This window comes from Leiobunum rupestre, chromosome 6, assembly GCF_980474605.1.
Source record: "Leiobunum rupestre chromosome 6, qqLeiRupe1.1.hap1, whole genome shotgun sequence".
NCBI classification, from domain to species: Eukaryota; Metazoa; Arthropoda; class Arachnida; order Opiliones; family Sclerosomatidae; genus Leiobunum; species Leiobunum rupestre.
Genome location: NC_143389.1, coordinates 7999655 through 8017076, shown reverse-complemented (window position 1 = coordinate 8017076; position 17422 = coordinate 7999655). Strand labels below are relative to the sequence as shown.

Here is a 17422-nt window from a genome sequence, read left to right as displayed (position 1 = left end):
AAAATTACAGTTCACATAAATAGCTGGAAAATGTAGGGAGACGCGATCTTTTTTAGGAAAATACGCATTATCTTTATATCGTAGTCACAAAATATGCGCCATACATTTTGAAGAATCTTACGTTTAAAGTGCTAATGAATTTGTAACCCTTCGTGTTCATCTTCCCCCGCATACTTACATTTTGTTAGTTTTTTGTGTTTAATTTACTTTTGCTATTAGATTTGCCCTCGCACTCTTGACCATTATCGATACTATATAGCTATTTATCGATAGTAAATTTTAAGTTTTCTTAAAGCCCACTATATCAAAGCCATTAGATTTCAAAGATCGGTTTAAGAAAAACTAATCTTAGTCGTTAAATATATTTAAAATAAACGGTAACTAAAAACTTTGAAATGTCGCATCCGAAATATTATTTATACAGATAATAGAATTTGACCCCCCCTTATAAATTTGAAATAGCCAGTGAAACGTAGATAATAATTCTTAGAAAGAAAGTTTAAGCTTGGATAAATAATAGTAGTTCCTACCTGGATATATCACTCTAGCGTTCCGCGTGCATTTCCCAAGTGTTTGTTACGGGTTTTGCCTTGTAGAAGGTTACGTGTTACGGGAGTTTCTGAAATTATCCGTTAACTTCGCCGAAGCGGCGCTGCTGTCGCAAAAGACATTTGCTTGTCAGGTTTTTTCCAAGTGATATATCCAGGTAGGAACTACTATTTTTAATCCAAGGTTTAAGCCTTCAATATTGCTCGAGAAAAGGTTAAAGACGGGTCCCCTCGAGATTGAGAGCTCATTCCGTTTTTGTATGTTCATACCGCTAGGATTACCTTTTTCGCTGATATTATATGTAGTTAGTGTTTTTTTAAGAGTTAATGGTCACCAAAGTAATTTCAGTATTTGATTGTTGGTGTTTAGTGTATTATATTGTATTATAATTGTTAAATAAAGATTTTGTGATTGATTATAGACAAAGGGTTTCCATTCTGAATAAGGGTCTCCCTCCTTTCCCCTGTATGAAACCCCCTATTTCAGATTTAATGCACGACATGACTTGCACTGTGTCGCCATCTTTCCCCGCCTTGCTGAATTAATATCTTTGAGCAAGGGCTAGGAATATTTTCTAGACCGTACTCGTTATCGCGCTTTAGTCCCATTCGACCTAAATCCCATTCGACCGAAGGCGGTTTTTGAGGTTTCCCATTCGACCGAATTCCGCCGAAACTTGCGGTTTTTATGAGTCCCATTCGACCGAACGCTTTTATGTGTCCCATTCGACCGAACGCTGCTATATAAATTGGCTTTTGCTATGTTTTCAATTTAGTTACTGAAGTCGTTTGCAATGGAGCGGATAGCTAATAAAGGAGGGTATTTATACATCAATAATAATTATTTATTCCGTCTTAATAAACCAACTCTAACCTAACCTAACCCAACCTAACCTGACCTAACCTAACCTAACCTAAACATGGATCTTCGATAGTACATACCTTATAAATAAAATACCAAATCACCCCGCCAATTGTGCTACATTTTAAAATTCTTTCGGTCGAATGGGATTCGGTTGAATGGGATTTCGGTCGAATGGGAATAAACGGTTATCCCAACCGATACGATACGCGTTGTTTGAGAAATATAATTTCCGTCGAATGGGTTGCAAATTGATCGAACAAACTTGAATATAAAATACGTAAATGATTGTGAAAATGATTAAAGAGGCTGGGAACCTACAATGCTTATTTCAATTTATCGGTGCGATAATTACGCTAATCATTCCCTAGGCGTAGCTTCAGAGTCTACTTCGTATCATTGGTCAACGCCAAGAGCTGGGCTCAGGCTCACAAAAATTACAATTCGACTTGTGATCTAAGGCTTTGGCTCACTACATTTTCTTACCAAAAAATGGTGGCCTCGAGCTTGGTCTCCCTATGTTTTAAAACTACTTAAGGCTCAAGCTCGAGCTCGAATTCAGAGATAGGCAAAAACCAAATTTCCGAGCTCGCGCTCTTCTCTTTCACAGTGAGTAGTTCAAGCCCAACTCGCGCTCATCTCTTTTAGTACAAGAGGGCGAGCCCACGCTCGCGCTCATCTGTTTTAGTACAAGAGGGCGAGCCTGCGCTCACGCTTTTCTCTTTTAGTACAAGAGGGGTAGCCCGCGCTCGCGCTCTTTTAAGGGGAAGAGCTAGAGCTCGCGGTCTGCTCGTAATGAGAAGCGCCCTCTCTCAGAGACCGATAGATTCTGGGAAATTCACATTTAGTAAAAGCACCACGTGATGTGATTCGTGAAGAAAGGCGGGAATCAATTGTTTTAAATTTCGCTCTCTAAGGGTGGCGCCGAAGCTCGCGCTCGAGCTCTTCTCTTTATCTCAGAAGCTGAAGCTCGTGGTCTTCTCTTTTTTTCAGAGGCTGATTTCGCGCTCGCGCTCTTCTCTTTTTTTTTAGCGGCTGAGCTAGCGCTCATGCTCTTCTCTTTTTTCCCAAAGGATGGAGCTCGCGCTCGCGCTCTTCTCTTTGTCCCCGAAGAGTGGAGCTCCCGCTAGCGTTCTTCTCTTTTTTCCCGAAGAGTGGAGCTCGCGCCCAAAAATAGCTCTCGGACTCTTCAGAGCCCAGAGTCCGCCGATCTCTGAGCTCGATGTTTCGTCCCCCAATTAATTTATCAACTAGCCCAATAAGTGTTTTTGAACTCCATTCCGGCATCACTGGCACACCTGGAAGGCAGTCGGAGGCATTCAGACAGCGCTGAGCCTGGGAACCGAGACGGCGCTAGGCCGCGCTAGCTTCTAACATTTGTTTGCCAAAATAAATTTCAAAAGCGGCCTTAGGGCTCTAAAGAATATCGCGAATTGGAAGGAGATAGAGCTCCTAAGATACGAAAACCGTATTCAAATCGGTCTCGGCCTCGGGCTCAAAAATTATGTCCAGCTCAAGGTTGAGCTCTTAGTACGTTAATTTTTAATACGGGCTCGGGCTCGAGCTACAAGTAATGTGAATCATGAAATGGGTTAAAGCTCGAGCTCGAAGTAATTGGTATTTGAACTGTGCAATATCCAGCGGAGCCGAAAAGCAAATATGAATTACTTGATTAATCTTGCCCTGCACTCAAAAAATTAAATTTTTGAAAATTCAAGACATTTTGACCAACACTGTTCCAGCCTGCCTCAGCTGATTATAATGTAATTTTTTTTCTAAACGTTAACAGAAGAAACCAAAATAACGAAGATGCTTGAAGTCATTTTCAAACTACAATGTTTAGACATTTTAATCTATAGAGACGGTACGTCGTTCTCCACTGCCGTCCACAGAAAACCGTTCTCTATTGTGTCGCCGACGGTTTAATCGGCCGTCCCTTCCAAAGGAACATTCGTCGAACGCCAGGATGAAACGGAGGAAATCTTCGTTGGCATCCGCCATGGCACTGAACCAGTTACCGAAATCCATCCTAAGGCACTGATCACCATCGTTAAATGCTTGGTGGATCGTGACACGATATGACTGAAATTAATGGTGGTTAAGAACACTCCAGACATACCATTTTGACAAGTTCAAATCGGAGCATGCCATTCTTATACTTGCTCGAGGGTAAGCGACAAAGTAGGCGATGACTGTCTTAAATATTAGTGTTATGACGTCCAGGTTCGCGGAATCTGGGATTCACATTGCCGTCTCCTTCGAAGTCAGGAACAGCTCGGAGAATAGAGGGGTGATTTGGTTGACTGTCAGGATATCACATTTGAAACAACCGACTTGTTAAACGTGCGCTTCGATGACCATCACCGTAGTATAACACAACCGTCCTGGACCGCTGTTCACGAGTATAACGATTCATAATTTTTTACCGGATTACGTAGAGATAATGTTTTTCAAACAAAGCGGTGGCAATTTAAATACTAAAACGGACTAACATTTTAAACGAATCCAATCAACACTCAAGCTCTGGCTCTTGATTGAAGCTTACTCAAACGGCGCTATTTAGGTACATGTGTGAAAACTAGACAACCAAAACGCCTTAGATGTTTCGCATTTGGTTTGGTTTTCGAAAAACATGCAACCGGTACCTTGTCCTTGAGAAGGGTATGACGTGATCTGTTTTTCAGATATACTGCAGTATGAATAACTTCAGCCCATAGATAGTGGGGTGATCTCGCATCGTCAAGCAGAGTCCGAAGTGTGTTTAATAAAGTGCGGTTGATACGCTCAGCTATTCCATTCATTGGTGGGGAATATGCATTTGTTCGTTCATGTACAATGCCATTGTCTGCACAAAATGTTTTAAAATAGCCCGCGCAGTATTCTAATCCATTATCTGTCCTTAAAGATTTGATCTTAGTTTGATTCTCGACCAGCTCTCTTGAATCTTCTAAAACAGGGAAAAGCTTCGTTTTTAATATTTAATTATATAAATTTGACGACTGTAGTCATCAGTAAAAGTAATGTAATATTGAGCTCCACCGGCCGACTGTAATGGAGCCGGTCCTCAGACTTCTGAATGAATAGGCTCGAGAATACCTTTTGTGCGAATTTCTCCAATTGCCGAATGCGATGCTTTGGTGCTTTTATGGGTACCCATTATACACTGCATGGATTTTTCCATTTTTCCTCCTAATATACCCATTCTATTAAGTAATTCGTGGGATTCCATATATATCAAATCTCCTTCATTCACACGCCCAAAATGCTTATGCTATAGCTCTAGACTATCAGATGATGATGAAGTATATGCCTCTAGGGCGCTCTCGGAATAATCAGCTGTGATAATAATAGCATTTTCAATTGTATAAAAATGGACATCCATTAAGGGAGCCTCAAATGCAAAACTTCCTTTGCTATCAAAGACTGTATACTTGGATTTAAACAGAACGGCCTTTGTAACCGCCTTGGTCAACCAATCGCCCCGAAATTAAATTCCTTCTCATATTAGGGGTATACAAAACATCCTTTAATCTAATAATGTCTCCATCTTAACCTGCCAGACGCAGCCTAACGTCTCCAACACCTTCAATTTTAGACTGTCCCTCTCCACATGTAGCTTCAGCAGGCATATGCTTATATGTAACAAACCAATCCCTCTGGTTGCAGAATCAATGATCCAGTTATTTGATTTATCTGACGAGCAGTGGGCTGATGCATATAAAGCAGCCCTGTCGGATCCCCTTGATTTTTGGGAACGATGGTTATTACTATTATTGTACCGCTTCTGCCAGCAATCGGCTTCTTTATGCCCTTGACGATTACAATAACTACAATTTCCCTGATAAGACCTTCGTGCGGTCCCTCTGTGTTGCCCTCGATGTGAACTTGAATTCTGATAATTTCCACCTCTAACTTTTGGTCGATCACGGTCACGCTGCTGTACCACAAAAACGCTACTTGACATATCCTGTGATTTATCTCTATCTCTCTCCAACAGCCGCCCATATTCGGCCAATAACCGTGATTTAATTACAGAAGGCTTAAACTCAGCGCTGTCTAACTGATATATCTGCTGAACCAGATTTTCGTAACTATTGGGCAATTTATCTATAAGCTGATATGTCTTTCTCTGTTATTGTTCCTCCAGCCTCTTGTAACTGACCCTTAACATGATAAAGGCGTCCAATAAATGAAGGTATGCTATCTCCCGGTTGGCAGTCCATTGAATAAAATTGTCGACGCAAAGTTGCAATTCTAGCACGATAATTAGGGACAAAAGCATCCTTTAAGGCCTTCCACTGAGATGTTGGGGTCATAGCCTCTATAATTAAGCTTCTCAAGTCTTCAGAAATTCCCAAACCAATAATAGAATAAGCCTTAGAGACGCGCCAAACATATCTTTGAACCACATCAGCCTCAGTGCCAGTAACATTTTCCCAAACTTCTTTGGATCTCAAATACATCTCCATATTAAAACTCCACCAATTATAATTACTTGACGTTAATTTCTGGAACTGCCCCACCGCGAAATCGGCACCGCATTCCATCATGGTGAATCCAAGACTTATCTTGATCGTGAACCGAATATAATGCTTTAACTAAATAAATAATTTAATAAATTAAAAAGTTTAAAACAAAATAATACACATTTGAGATAATTTAAGGGATCAACATTACTTTAAGGAATCACCCAAGAGACTGCATAACTATTTATTTTAACAAGCTTAGAAGAAATATTTCCAGACGATGTATTATGTCATTGATTAACAGGGGTGCCGGACATAAGCTATCTTTTAAGTGAAATATAATACAACAAAATTTTATAATGAGCCTGAACGACATGATGAAATGTCAAATGAATCTGATGATTGTAAAAATGAAGGTTACGTTTCTATGGATGAAGACGAGTTTAATTTAAATGATAATCCGGTAAATTGGAACAATAGCCCCGCCACTCCCTTTGTTCCCCTTTCTCGACCCCACTTAAAGTACTTTTTAAAGGGATTCCAATGGTGGAAAAGCTATTCCCCGAAAAGCATTATATAAAAAGTTAATTAAAAACTGCCCAAAGACAATACATTGGCGGCTTCCTTTGCTATCAAAGACTGTATACTTGGATTTAAACAGAACGGCCTTTGTAACCGCCTTGGTCAACCAATCGCCCCGAAATTAAATTCCTTCTCATATTAGGGGTATACAAAACATCCTTTAATCTAATAATGTCTCCATCTTAACCTGCCAGACGCAGCCTAACGTCTCCAACACCTTCAATTTTAGACTGTCCCTCTCCACATGTAGCTTCAGCAGGCATATGCTTATATGTAACAAACCAATCCCTCTGGTTGCAGAATCAATGATCCAGTTATTTGATTTATCTGACGAGCAGTGGGCTGATGCATATAAAGCAGCCCTGTCGGATCCCCTTGATTTTTGGGAACGATGGTTATTACTATTATTGTACCGCTTCTGCCAGCAATCGGCTTCTTTATGCCCTTGACGATTACAATAACTACAATTTCCCTGATAAGACCTTCGTGCGGTCCCTCTGTGTTGCCCTCGATGTGAACTTGAATTCTGATAATTTCCACCTCTAACTTTTGGTCGATCACGGTCACGCTGCTGTACCACAAAAACGCTACTTGACATATCCTGTGATTTATCTCTATCTCTCTCCAACAGCCGCCCATATTCGGCCAATAACCGTGATTTAAATACAGAAGGCTTAAACTCAGCGCTGTCTAACTGATATATCTGCTGAACCAGATTTTCGTAACTATTGGGCAATTTATCTATAAGCTGATATGTCTTTCTCTGTTATTGTTCCTCCAGCCTCTTGTAACTGACCCTTAACATGATAAAGGCGTCCAATAAATGAAGGTATGCTATCTCCCGGTTGGCAGTCCATTGAATAAAATTGTCGACGCAAAGTTGCAATTCTAGCACGATAATTAGGGACAAAAGCATCCTTTAAGGCCTTCCACTGAGATGTTGGGGTCATAGCCTCTATAATTAAGCTTCTCAAGTCTTCAGAAATTCCCAAACCAATAATAGAATAAGCCTTAGAGACGCGCCAAACATATCTTTGAACCACATCAGCCTCAGTGCCAGTAACATTTTCCCAAACTTCTTTGGATCTCAAATACATCTCCATATTAAAACTCCACCAATTATAATTACTTGACGTTAATTTCTGGAACTGCCCCACCGCGAAATCGGCACCGCATTCCATCATGGTGAATCCAAGACTTATCTTGATCGTGAACCGAATATAATGCTTTAACTAAATAAATAATTTAATAAATTAAAAAGTTTAAAACAAAATAATACACATTTGAGATAATTTAAGGGATCAACATTACTTTAAGGAATCACCCAAGAGACTGCATAACTATTTATTTTAACAAGCTTAGAAGAAATATTTCCAGACGATGTATTATGTCATTGATTAACAGGGGTGCCGGACATAAGCTATCTTTTAAGTGAAATATAATACAACAAAATTTTATAATGAGCCTGAACGACATGATGAAATGTCAAATGAATCTGATGATTGTAAAAATGAAGGTTACGTTTCTATGGATGAAGACGAGTTTAATTTAAATGATAATCCGGTAAATTGGAACAATAGCCCCGCCACTCCCTTTGTTCCCCTTTCTCGACCCCACTTAAAGTACTTTTTAAAGGGATTCCAATGGTGGAAAAGCTATTCCCCGAAAAGCATTATATAAAAAGTTAATTAAAAACTGCCCAAAGACAATACATTGGCGGCTTCCTTTGCTATCAAAGACTGTATACTTGGATTTAAACAGAACGGCCTTTGTAACCGCCTTGGTCAACCAATCGCCCCGAAATTAAATTCCTTCTCATATTAGGGGTATACAAAACATCCTTTAATCTAATAATGTCTCCATCTTAACCTGCCAGACGCAGCCTAACGTCTCCAACACCTTCAATTTTAGACTGTCCCTCTCCACATGTAGCTTCAGCAGGCATATGCTTATATGTAACAAACCAATCCCTCTGGTTGCAGAATCAATGATCCAGTTATTTGATTTATCTGACGAGCAGTGGGCTGATGCATATAAAGCAGCCCTGTCGGATCCCCTTGATTTTTGGGAACGATGGTTATTACTATTATTGTACCGCTTCTGCCAGCAATCGGCTTCTTTATGCCCTTGACGATTACAATAACTACAATTTCCCTGATAAGACCTTCGTGCGGTCCCTCTGTGTTGCCCTCGATGTGAACTTGAATTCTGATAATTTCCACCTCTAACTTTTGGTCGATCACGGTCACGCTGCTGTACCACAAAAACGCTACTTGACATATCCTGTGATTTATCTCTATCTCTCTCCAACAGCCGCCCATATTCGGCCAATAACCGTGATTTAATTACAGAAGGCTTAAACTCAGCGCTGTCTAACTGATATATCTGCTGAACCAGATTTTCGTAACTATTGGGCAATTTATCTATAAGCTGATATGTCTTTCTCTGTTATTGTTCCTCCAGCCTCTTGTAACTGACCCTTAACATGATAAAGGCGTCCAATAAATGAAGGTATGCTATCTCCCGGTTGGCAGTCCATTGAATAAAATTGTCGACGCAAAGTTGCAATTCTAGCACGATAATTAGGGACAAAAGCATCCTTTAAGGCCTTCCACTGAGATGTTGGGGTCATAGCCTCTATAATTAAGCTTCTCAAGTCTTCAGAAATTCCCAAACCAATAATAGAATAAGCCTTAGAGACGCGCCAAACATATCTTTGAACCACATCAGCCTCAGTGCCAGTAACATTTTCCCAAACTTCTTTGGATCTCAAATACATCTCCATATTAAAACTCCACCAATTATAATTACTTGACGTTAATTTCTGGAACTGCCCCACCGCGAAATCGGCACCGCATTCCATCATGGTGAATCCAAGACTTATCTTGATCGTGAACCGAATATAATGCTTTAACTAAATAAATAATTTAATAAATTAAAAAGTTTAAAACAAAATAATACACATTTGAGATAATTTAAGGGATCAACATTACTTTAAGGAATCACCCAAGAGACTGCATAACTATTTATTTTAACAAGCTTAGAAGAAATATTTCCAGACGATGTATTATGTCATTGATTAACAGGGGTGCCGGACATAAGCTATCTTTTAAGTGAAATATAATACAACAAAATTTTATAATGAGCCTGAACGACATGATGAAATGTCAAATGAATCTGATGATTGTAAAAATGAAGGTTACGTTTCTATGGATGAAGACGAGTTTAATTTAAATGATAATCCGGTAAATTGGAACAATAGCCCCGCCACTCCCTTTGTTCCCCTTTCTCGACCCCACTTAAAGTACTTTTTAAAGGGATTCCAATGGTGGAAAAGCTATTCCCCGAAAAGCATTATATAAAAAGTTAATTAAAAACTGCCCAAAGACAATACATTGGCGGCTGACGGCGCCGCGCACTCACTTCGCTCGAGCGCTGAGGGGCCGGATGTAAAAAATGCTGGCAAGTAACAATTTTATATTTATCATATCTTTCTAAATAATAAATTGCGGTTAAAACTTTTTGGATTACTGTAATCCTTGACAAATAATACATCTTAAAAAAATAATCAAAAACCATCCTTGACAAATAATACACCTTAAAATATAAACAAAAACCAAAAGTACCCATTGTTAAAAATAGCCTTAGAATCTTCCGAACTTGCGGAACTACGCGAAGACCCGCAGAAAATGAGTACGGTTTGTGAATTTTTCTTTCCTATCTGTATAGTAGCCCACCGTCATTTAAATCCTTTAATAAAAGCTTTGTTTCGTGCACCGTCATTTTAATCCTTAAACCCCACGTCCACTACAGCAACATATTTCACGTATATGCAGGTCCTACTGGCGCCATTACCACTCTCAACAAATAAAGAAAGGCTGATTTCCAAAAGGGCAAAAACGGCGCGACGGCGAGCTCTCTTCGCCCCGAACCGTTCGGTTCGTACACCTTTCAAATTAGTATATCTTTTAAAATTAATTATTTGCGGCGAAGAATTTTTGCACCATTAGGTTCCCCTTAATTAGTACATTGGTAAGGTGCAACTAAAAAGTGGAAAACATGTGACGGGGCGATTGTTCCAAATAGCCGATAATCCTGCATTTGTCGAAGGGCACCATCTTTTCTGGTCCTAACCTAAATGTTCCCAATGGACGTATGTTGACCTTAGATTAGTAAGGACGTAAGGTCACACTGGTTGGCTGCAACTGGCATTTGAAGTGCCGGTGGAAATCTTTTGATGACATCACCGATACTCCTGCTCCGGTATTCAACTCCATCTCCATTTCGACGTTGTTGGTCTTGATACGCAACAGGATAGGCGGCTCGGTGTCATGTCCGAAACGAAACATCGGTTTCTCGTCTTCATCAGTTGTCTCCACCGTCCTGACTGATTTGGATTTGCGACCACGCTTGGATCGTGGTTGCTTAGACCCTTGTGAAGAGGAAGCAGATCGGCACACACTTGCATAGTGTCCGGTCTTGCCGCAATTACTGAACTCCTTATTTTTAGCGAAGCAATCGTCCGACCGGTGATTCTGTCGAACACAACGAAAACATGGATCTCGAGTTGTGGTGGAACGCTCGTCAAGAAGGACTACTCCTTTCGTCCTCACCGGTTGCACAGGAACAGGACTCCCGCCAGACTTGAGTTCATCAGCATCCTTGCAAGCGAGCTCCATGGACTGCGCTATGGATATGGCTCCAGCAAACGTCAAGGTTTTGACTGATAGCAATTTCTTCAAAACGGCCTGCTCCCCGATTCCCGAAATGAATTGATCGCGTAGATAGTCATCGATTTGCGCTCCAAACAGGCAGAATCGAGCGAGATGTCGTAACGCTTCAACGTAATCAGCGACATACTCGCCAGCCTGCTGGTGGCGTCTACTGAATCGGTGGCGTTCTGCTGTTACATTGGGTTCCGAATTGAAGTGCGCTGTTTATTTGGCAACCAGATCCTTGTATGACAGCGTTTTAGGCGCCGCTAGAGAACATAAATCTTGGATGAGATAATATATTTTCTTACCCAAAGATGTTAACAGGACTCCAGCGCGCAATGTCTCGTCAATCTGGTTAACGGCCATGAAAATCTCCAGCCTCGCTACATACGTAGCCCAATCTTCTTCAGCAGGAACGATTTCCCCGACGCTGCCCAGAAAAGATACCATGGAAACGGAAGAGCTGCGCGTTGAATTTACTTGAAAATCCCGCAGACTAAATTATCCCCGTCGCCACTTGTGGTATCGTAGTCTTCCGCCCTTGCCAAGGCAGCTTCTGGAATAGCGTATCATTGCCGAGATAAATAATGAACACAACTCAGTGTTGCAAGTAAACGAGTGCCTGGTTTATTTAATTTAAACAGGTTATATAGTTATGTATAAAAAACCATTATCATCAATTGATAAGATTACAAGTTTACAACAGTGTATAAAAAGCTATTGGTAACTTTATACTTAAGGCTCAACCTAAATTTGGATTCAGTAAAAAAATATAGATTGTATAGTTGAAGAGATAAATGACATTTTAAAAACCTTTCAAATGAAGATGGACAAAATATTTCAGATCCAGTATTTGATAATGATTTTAGTTTTGAAGACATGTTAATATCAATTAAATCAGATGCAATGAGAATGGATTTTTTAAGTCTAATTTTAATTTGCTAATGCCTCAACAAATTTATTTTGGTAGAATGCGAGTTGTTTGTAAATTCAAATTAAAACAAAAATCAGTTTGGGGTTACAGTGTACACTCTGTTTGAAAAGTCTTCGACAGCTGAAATTTTTGCCCTCTTTTTAATTCTGCTAGAAAACTATAATAGATAGCTCGATGAAACCAATTGCAACTTTTATTTATTTTCCAATATCTTTCGTTATTTATCGGTTTCGTCCGCCAAAAATTAATAGTTTGGCGGGAACCGTCGAAACTCATTTTTGACAACTGTTTAAATATTGGTTCTACGGCACTGACTCACGCGTTTTTGAATTCACAATGGTCGGTTCATATTTAGAAAGTGGAAAAATTATCCCTCTACAACCAACGGTTGAGAAGTTATCGCGTTTCCAAATTGTCGTCGAAGTTGCGTTATTTATAATCGCTTGATGCATTTTAGGTGTTTCCTAGTTTCGAGGAGAGTTTGGAAACGCTATAACTTCTCAACCGTTGGTTGTAGAGGGATAATTTTTCCACTTTCTAAATATGAATCGACCATTGTGAATTCAAAAACGCGTGAGTCAGTGCCGTAGAACCAATATTTAAACAGTTGTCAAAAATAAGTTTTGACGGTTCCGGCCAAACTATTAATTTTTGGCGGACGAAACCGATAAATAACGAAAGATATTGGAAAATAAATAAAAGTTGCAATAGGTTTCATCGAACTATCTATTATAGTTTTCTAGCAGAATTAAAAAGAGGGCAAAAATTTCAGCTGTCGAAGACTTTTCAAACAGAGTGTACCTATCTTAGAGAGCTTGAAGGCTTTAGTTGCCATACCAGATGTAAAATACTGGCTTACCCACTCGCTCCATACTACATGAAAGATTGGTGCGATGGAACATTCTATAATAAATATAAACTGTCAGGAACCTTTTGTTTACAAATAATTTTATATGCTGATGATGTGGAAACTTGCAACCCTATAGGAATTATAACAAAAACAGTTCTTCGAACTGAAAAAAACAGTTTAGAGCTCGTTAAATGTGCAGCCTTAACGGGACGTATATTATTTTTATTGTTGATTAATATGTCAAATTTATTTAAAGTATTAAAAAATATTCCTGTGAACAACAGAATGACGTCATTCCACCTTTCAAATCAGAGTCCACTGCTCCTCCAATTTTTAACACAAAATCTTTGATCCAATTTTGCCCACAAAGGTATCCATATTTATATTTATTTTCTTCCCTACACATTTAACATAAAAATTTTAAAATTTATTATTATTATTATGTATTGCAATAATCTGCAACAAAAAATAAAATAATAATAATAAAGGTACAATTGAACTTTACTTAACAGAGTGTCAAAGATATATCCCTTTATTTTGATTAAACCCAAATTTCTTTATCTTCTCCATCTTCCCAGTCAAATTTCTATGTTTGGCACATTACGACACCATTGGTGTATGAGGTTTGAAGCTTTCTTTTCTATATTTAAAGGTCGAAAATGGGGCCAAAAATGTAGCACTAAGTATGTGCAACTATAGAGTTCCTTAGGAATTGCTTTTATCAAAGAGGTCATAATGGTAATCCAAATGGAAATGAGATTTCAGTCAAAAACCCGTTTGACTTTTCGAAATTTCCAGAAAATATAATACCTGAAATTACAGCTATTACTGGATTATCTCAAATTTGCGAAATTACAGAAGCTGTGGTACAGGGAGGGAATCTGCACAGTATTAAACCATGTTAGTGAAGCGCAGTCACAGTTTGCACTAGTTCATTAAATAATAAGTGTTAAAATGACATGTGTTTTAAATCCAAAAATCACCATACACAGAATTCAATATAGATTTTAATGCGTTTTGATGAACCATATTCTTTAGCTCTACAGTCATCTTTGCAAAACCAACTTCCTTTGGTCCCAAGGTACTTCAATGATGAATTCTATATTGTAAACAAATATTTGTCTTGTTCCAAATTTCTAATTCCAGTTGCCATTAAAATTGTAAAAATAATGTATATTTTACAATCAATTGGATAAAGTGGCATATAATGATTTTTTTGAAAATTTATAATTTTTCTATAATTGTAAAAGGAACTCAATGCAAAATTTGTCATTAAAATTAATGAATTATTATAAAAAAAAATGGTTATATTATACATTTTTTCAATATTTTATTTTTTCTGTAATAATTAAAAATTAATTTTTATATAAATTAAGGGGTCCAATATGTCAATACCTAATTTTACATTTAAAAAAAAATAAGTTGTGGTTTGTTTTATTTAGTAGATCCCAGGGTTTAAATTTTGAATATTAAATTTCATCAGTAATTTTCTCCAAGTCAAGGACAGATGGTATTTTATTTTATCAATTTCCGGAGCGAAATCTCAGCAATCCTGTTCGTTATGCGGTGCAACTCCAACAAAATTTAATTTATTAAATCCTCCGTCGAAATATCAAACAGATGGACAACAGTTCAATTTTGGAATTAGTCGGCCTCATGCATGGATTCTTTTTTTTTTTAGTTTTGCCTTCATTTGGGATACCGTAACATTGAAGGATTTAAAACCTGGCGAATAAAAGGTGGCGCAAACAATCCAATTTTTATTCAGAGGAAACGCACGATACAATCTTTAATGTCGGAAAAGCTGTCCCTTCGAGTAGACTATTCAAATGCACGCTGGAACAAGCAATGACGGAAATACGGCAAGTAGAGCCTTTTCGCCAGTAAACCAAGAAATGTTTTCCGACATACTGAACATCGAAAAATGGCTAGTTGAAATTCTACACGTCATTCTTTGCGTCATATCGTCATCTTTCTCAATTGACCCTTTCGAAATTTGGAATATACTGCGGCCAACTTACGAAAAGATATTTTGAGGAATATCCGTGGTTTTACATGCCAGTCACTCTGCACAAGATACTTATTCACGGTGAAGAAATTATAAAGACATCCGCTTTACCAGTAGGAATCTTGAGCTAGCAAGCTGGCGAATCTAGGAACAAAGTATATTGAAATGATAGAGAATACCACACTCGAAAAACAAGTAGAAAAGATAATTTAAGCGATGTATTCGGTCGAGCTCTTGATTTGTCAGATCCAATTGTTTCATATTATTCTATACAAAAGAGACTACAGAAACGTCACTCTTTAAATTTTCCTAAAGATGCTATTAGTCTACTTCTTGAACCATTACTACCGAACCAATCAGATTCATTGGTATTTTCTGGAAATCCGTCAGAAGAAGAAATCTAGGATAATGATTATGTTACATGTTTAGATGATCTCAGAAAGGACAATGACTAAGTAAACTATTATGTATGATACTGATGAATGAGATTAAAAAATGCAATTTTGTATTTTTTGGAGAACTTATTTTCTTATGTCAAATTTCATTAAATCCAAAATTTTAAAGTCTAAATTTATTTAATATATAAGGAACTTAAACTCAAAAACAACGAAAAATATACATTATTTTAAAAAAACGACGGGAACTTACTTTTGAGTTTAGTTTAACATCTAAGAAGTTTCTTCGCGAGTTCACATATATCTCTTTAACAATGATGTAAGTAACAATTGTTGGTAATTTATCCGTATTTAGGGCAATACAATTCTTAATTTTTTTGCTTCAACTTTTCGCCAACAATTTTAGTTTCTAGTCCAAAAATAGCCCAATTTCTGGCTATATTTGTGCTATTTACCAGAAATTGTTTTACTGAAAATTAAAACCAATTGCCGCTACTGCGTCAGTGATCGCAAAGTTTTTTCAAAATATTAAAGTAATATCACTTGTTTTCTATCAATTTAAAAAAACAAAATCGAAATTACCCTGCTGGTTCTAAAGTTAAACCCAAACGAAAATGCCGGATTTGGTGCATTTTTCTGTGGTTTTTGTTCGATAACTTCAAAAGTAAATGACATAATGCAATGAAATGTTTTACATAAGATATGGCACTAATTCATAACTGATTTCGATGCTTGATTTGCTCAAAAAAGTAACACAAGGCTAACTTGTCCGCTAGGTGGCGTATAAAAATAATTTTAGATTTGAAAAATTTCTAATTTTATAAAGGATCTAATTTTATAAAAATAATTTTTCTATATGCCATCTAGAGTTTTTGCCACAAAAACGGGTTTATAAAACATAGTGCAGTAGCGTCCTTTCTTTAATAGACCTGTCACATTAAGAGCAGGACAGTAATAATTATGATATATAATACACAATTTAATTCGCAACGGGAAACATTTTTGATAAGGTAATTAAAATAGGTGGTTATGTAATAACATGTGCTGTTAATTGTGAAGGTTGATGAATTAATCGTTACCATAGGTATTTCCGCCAAATTGAGCTTATTATTTTGGGCACATTTGTAACTTTAGTTTTGGTATGTGGCGGCTTCTCAGAGAAAATTGGTTTATTTTTGGGAAATAGTGGAGATATGGGGATTCAATCCTAAAAATAAACACATTGTTCACAATTTAAATTCAGGGATTATGACTTTACTATTCAAGAAGAGCAAAGAAGGAAAATATTAGCAATTGCTTGGGCCAAAAAACAAAATTACCAAAACAAAGTAGTAGATAAGTAAATGATATTAACATGGTTCTCTAATAAAGTTGATTACCAATTGGGAAATTGTGTTTTTCAGAGATACGATTTCAGTGATAGAGATAAGCGCAGACGATGACATGGGTGAAGAGCTAGAATTGGAGGACTTCATATTAAAAATGGACGTAGAGGAAATAAAACAAAATGGTGGCAAAAAAGCGCACTTGTTGCCAAAGATGACGGAGACGTTAAAGAAAAGGAGAACAGCGAGGGCATAGACAGTGATGTAAAAGACATTGTCAAAGCTTTGGTAGAAGCTGTGTCTCCATTTAGTATCTTTGTGTTTTTAGTTTCCATATTTCTTTTTGGTTTTGCAAAATGTGTGACCCTATTTGAAAATTGCGCATATTTTATTTTATTCATATTAGTTTTGACAAAAAGTTATAACAAGTATATTGAATATGTATATATAAACCACGAAAATAGATTGAAAAACGGTTTAATAACCGGGAAAAACGCTTTTCCCCTTATAAACAACGTAAATGGTATGAAAAACAGTTTAATAAGGGAAAAAGCGTTTTTCCCGGTTATTAAACGGTTTTTCATACCATTTTCGTTGTTTATATGTAATATTTTGACCGTTGGTGGATTTCCAAAGTATTAAATGTGTAGGTAATGCCAGAGTTTAGTCACTTGAGCTAAAATAAACAATTTTAAAATATGCCTCGATCTTCTAGCATATTAAGTTAAAAAATTCAC

General features: G+C 37.5%; 2 protein-coding genes across 2 annotated transcripts; both read right to left on the bottom strand.

Moving 5' to 3' along the window:
• Positions 1-8877: 8877 nt before the first annotated feature.
• LOC149939214 (uncharacterized) lies at positions 8878-9324 on the bottom strand. The gene has a single exon (XM_090179056.1). The coding sequence runs from the start codon at positions 9322-9324 to the stop codon at positions 8878-8880; it is 447 nt and encodes a 148-aa protein (XP_090035182.1).
• Positions 9325-10627: 1303 nt separating this feature from the next.
• On the bottom strand, positions 10628-11623 carry LOC149939213 (uncharacterized). The gene is made up of 2 exons (XM_090179055.1): positions 11482-11623; positions 10628-11391 (listed from the first exon to the last, which is right to left on the bottom strand). Exons 1-2 carry the CDS (start codon positions 11621-11623, stop codon positions 10628-10630), a joined length of 906 nt encoding a protein of 301 aa, XP_090035181.1.
• Between the last annotated feature and the right edge of the window lie 5799 nt (positions 11624-17422).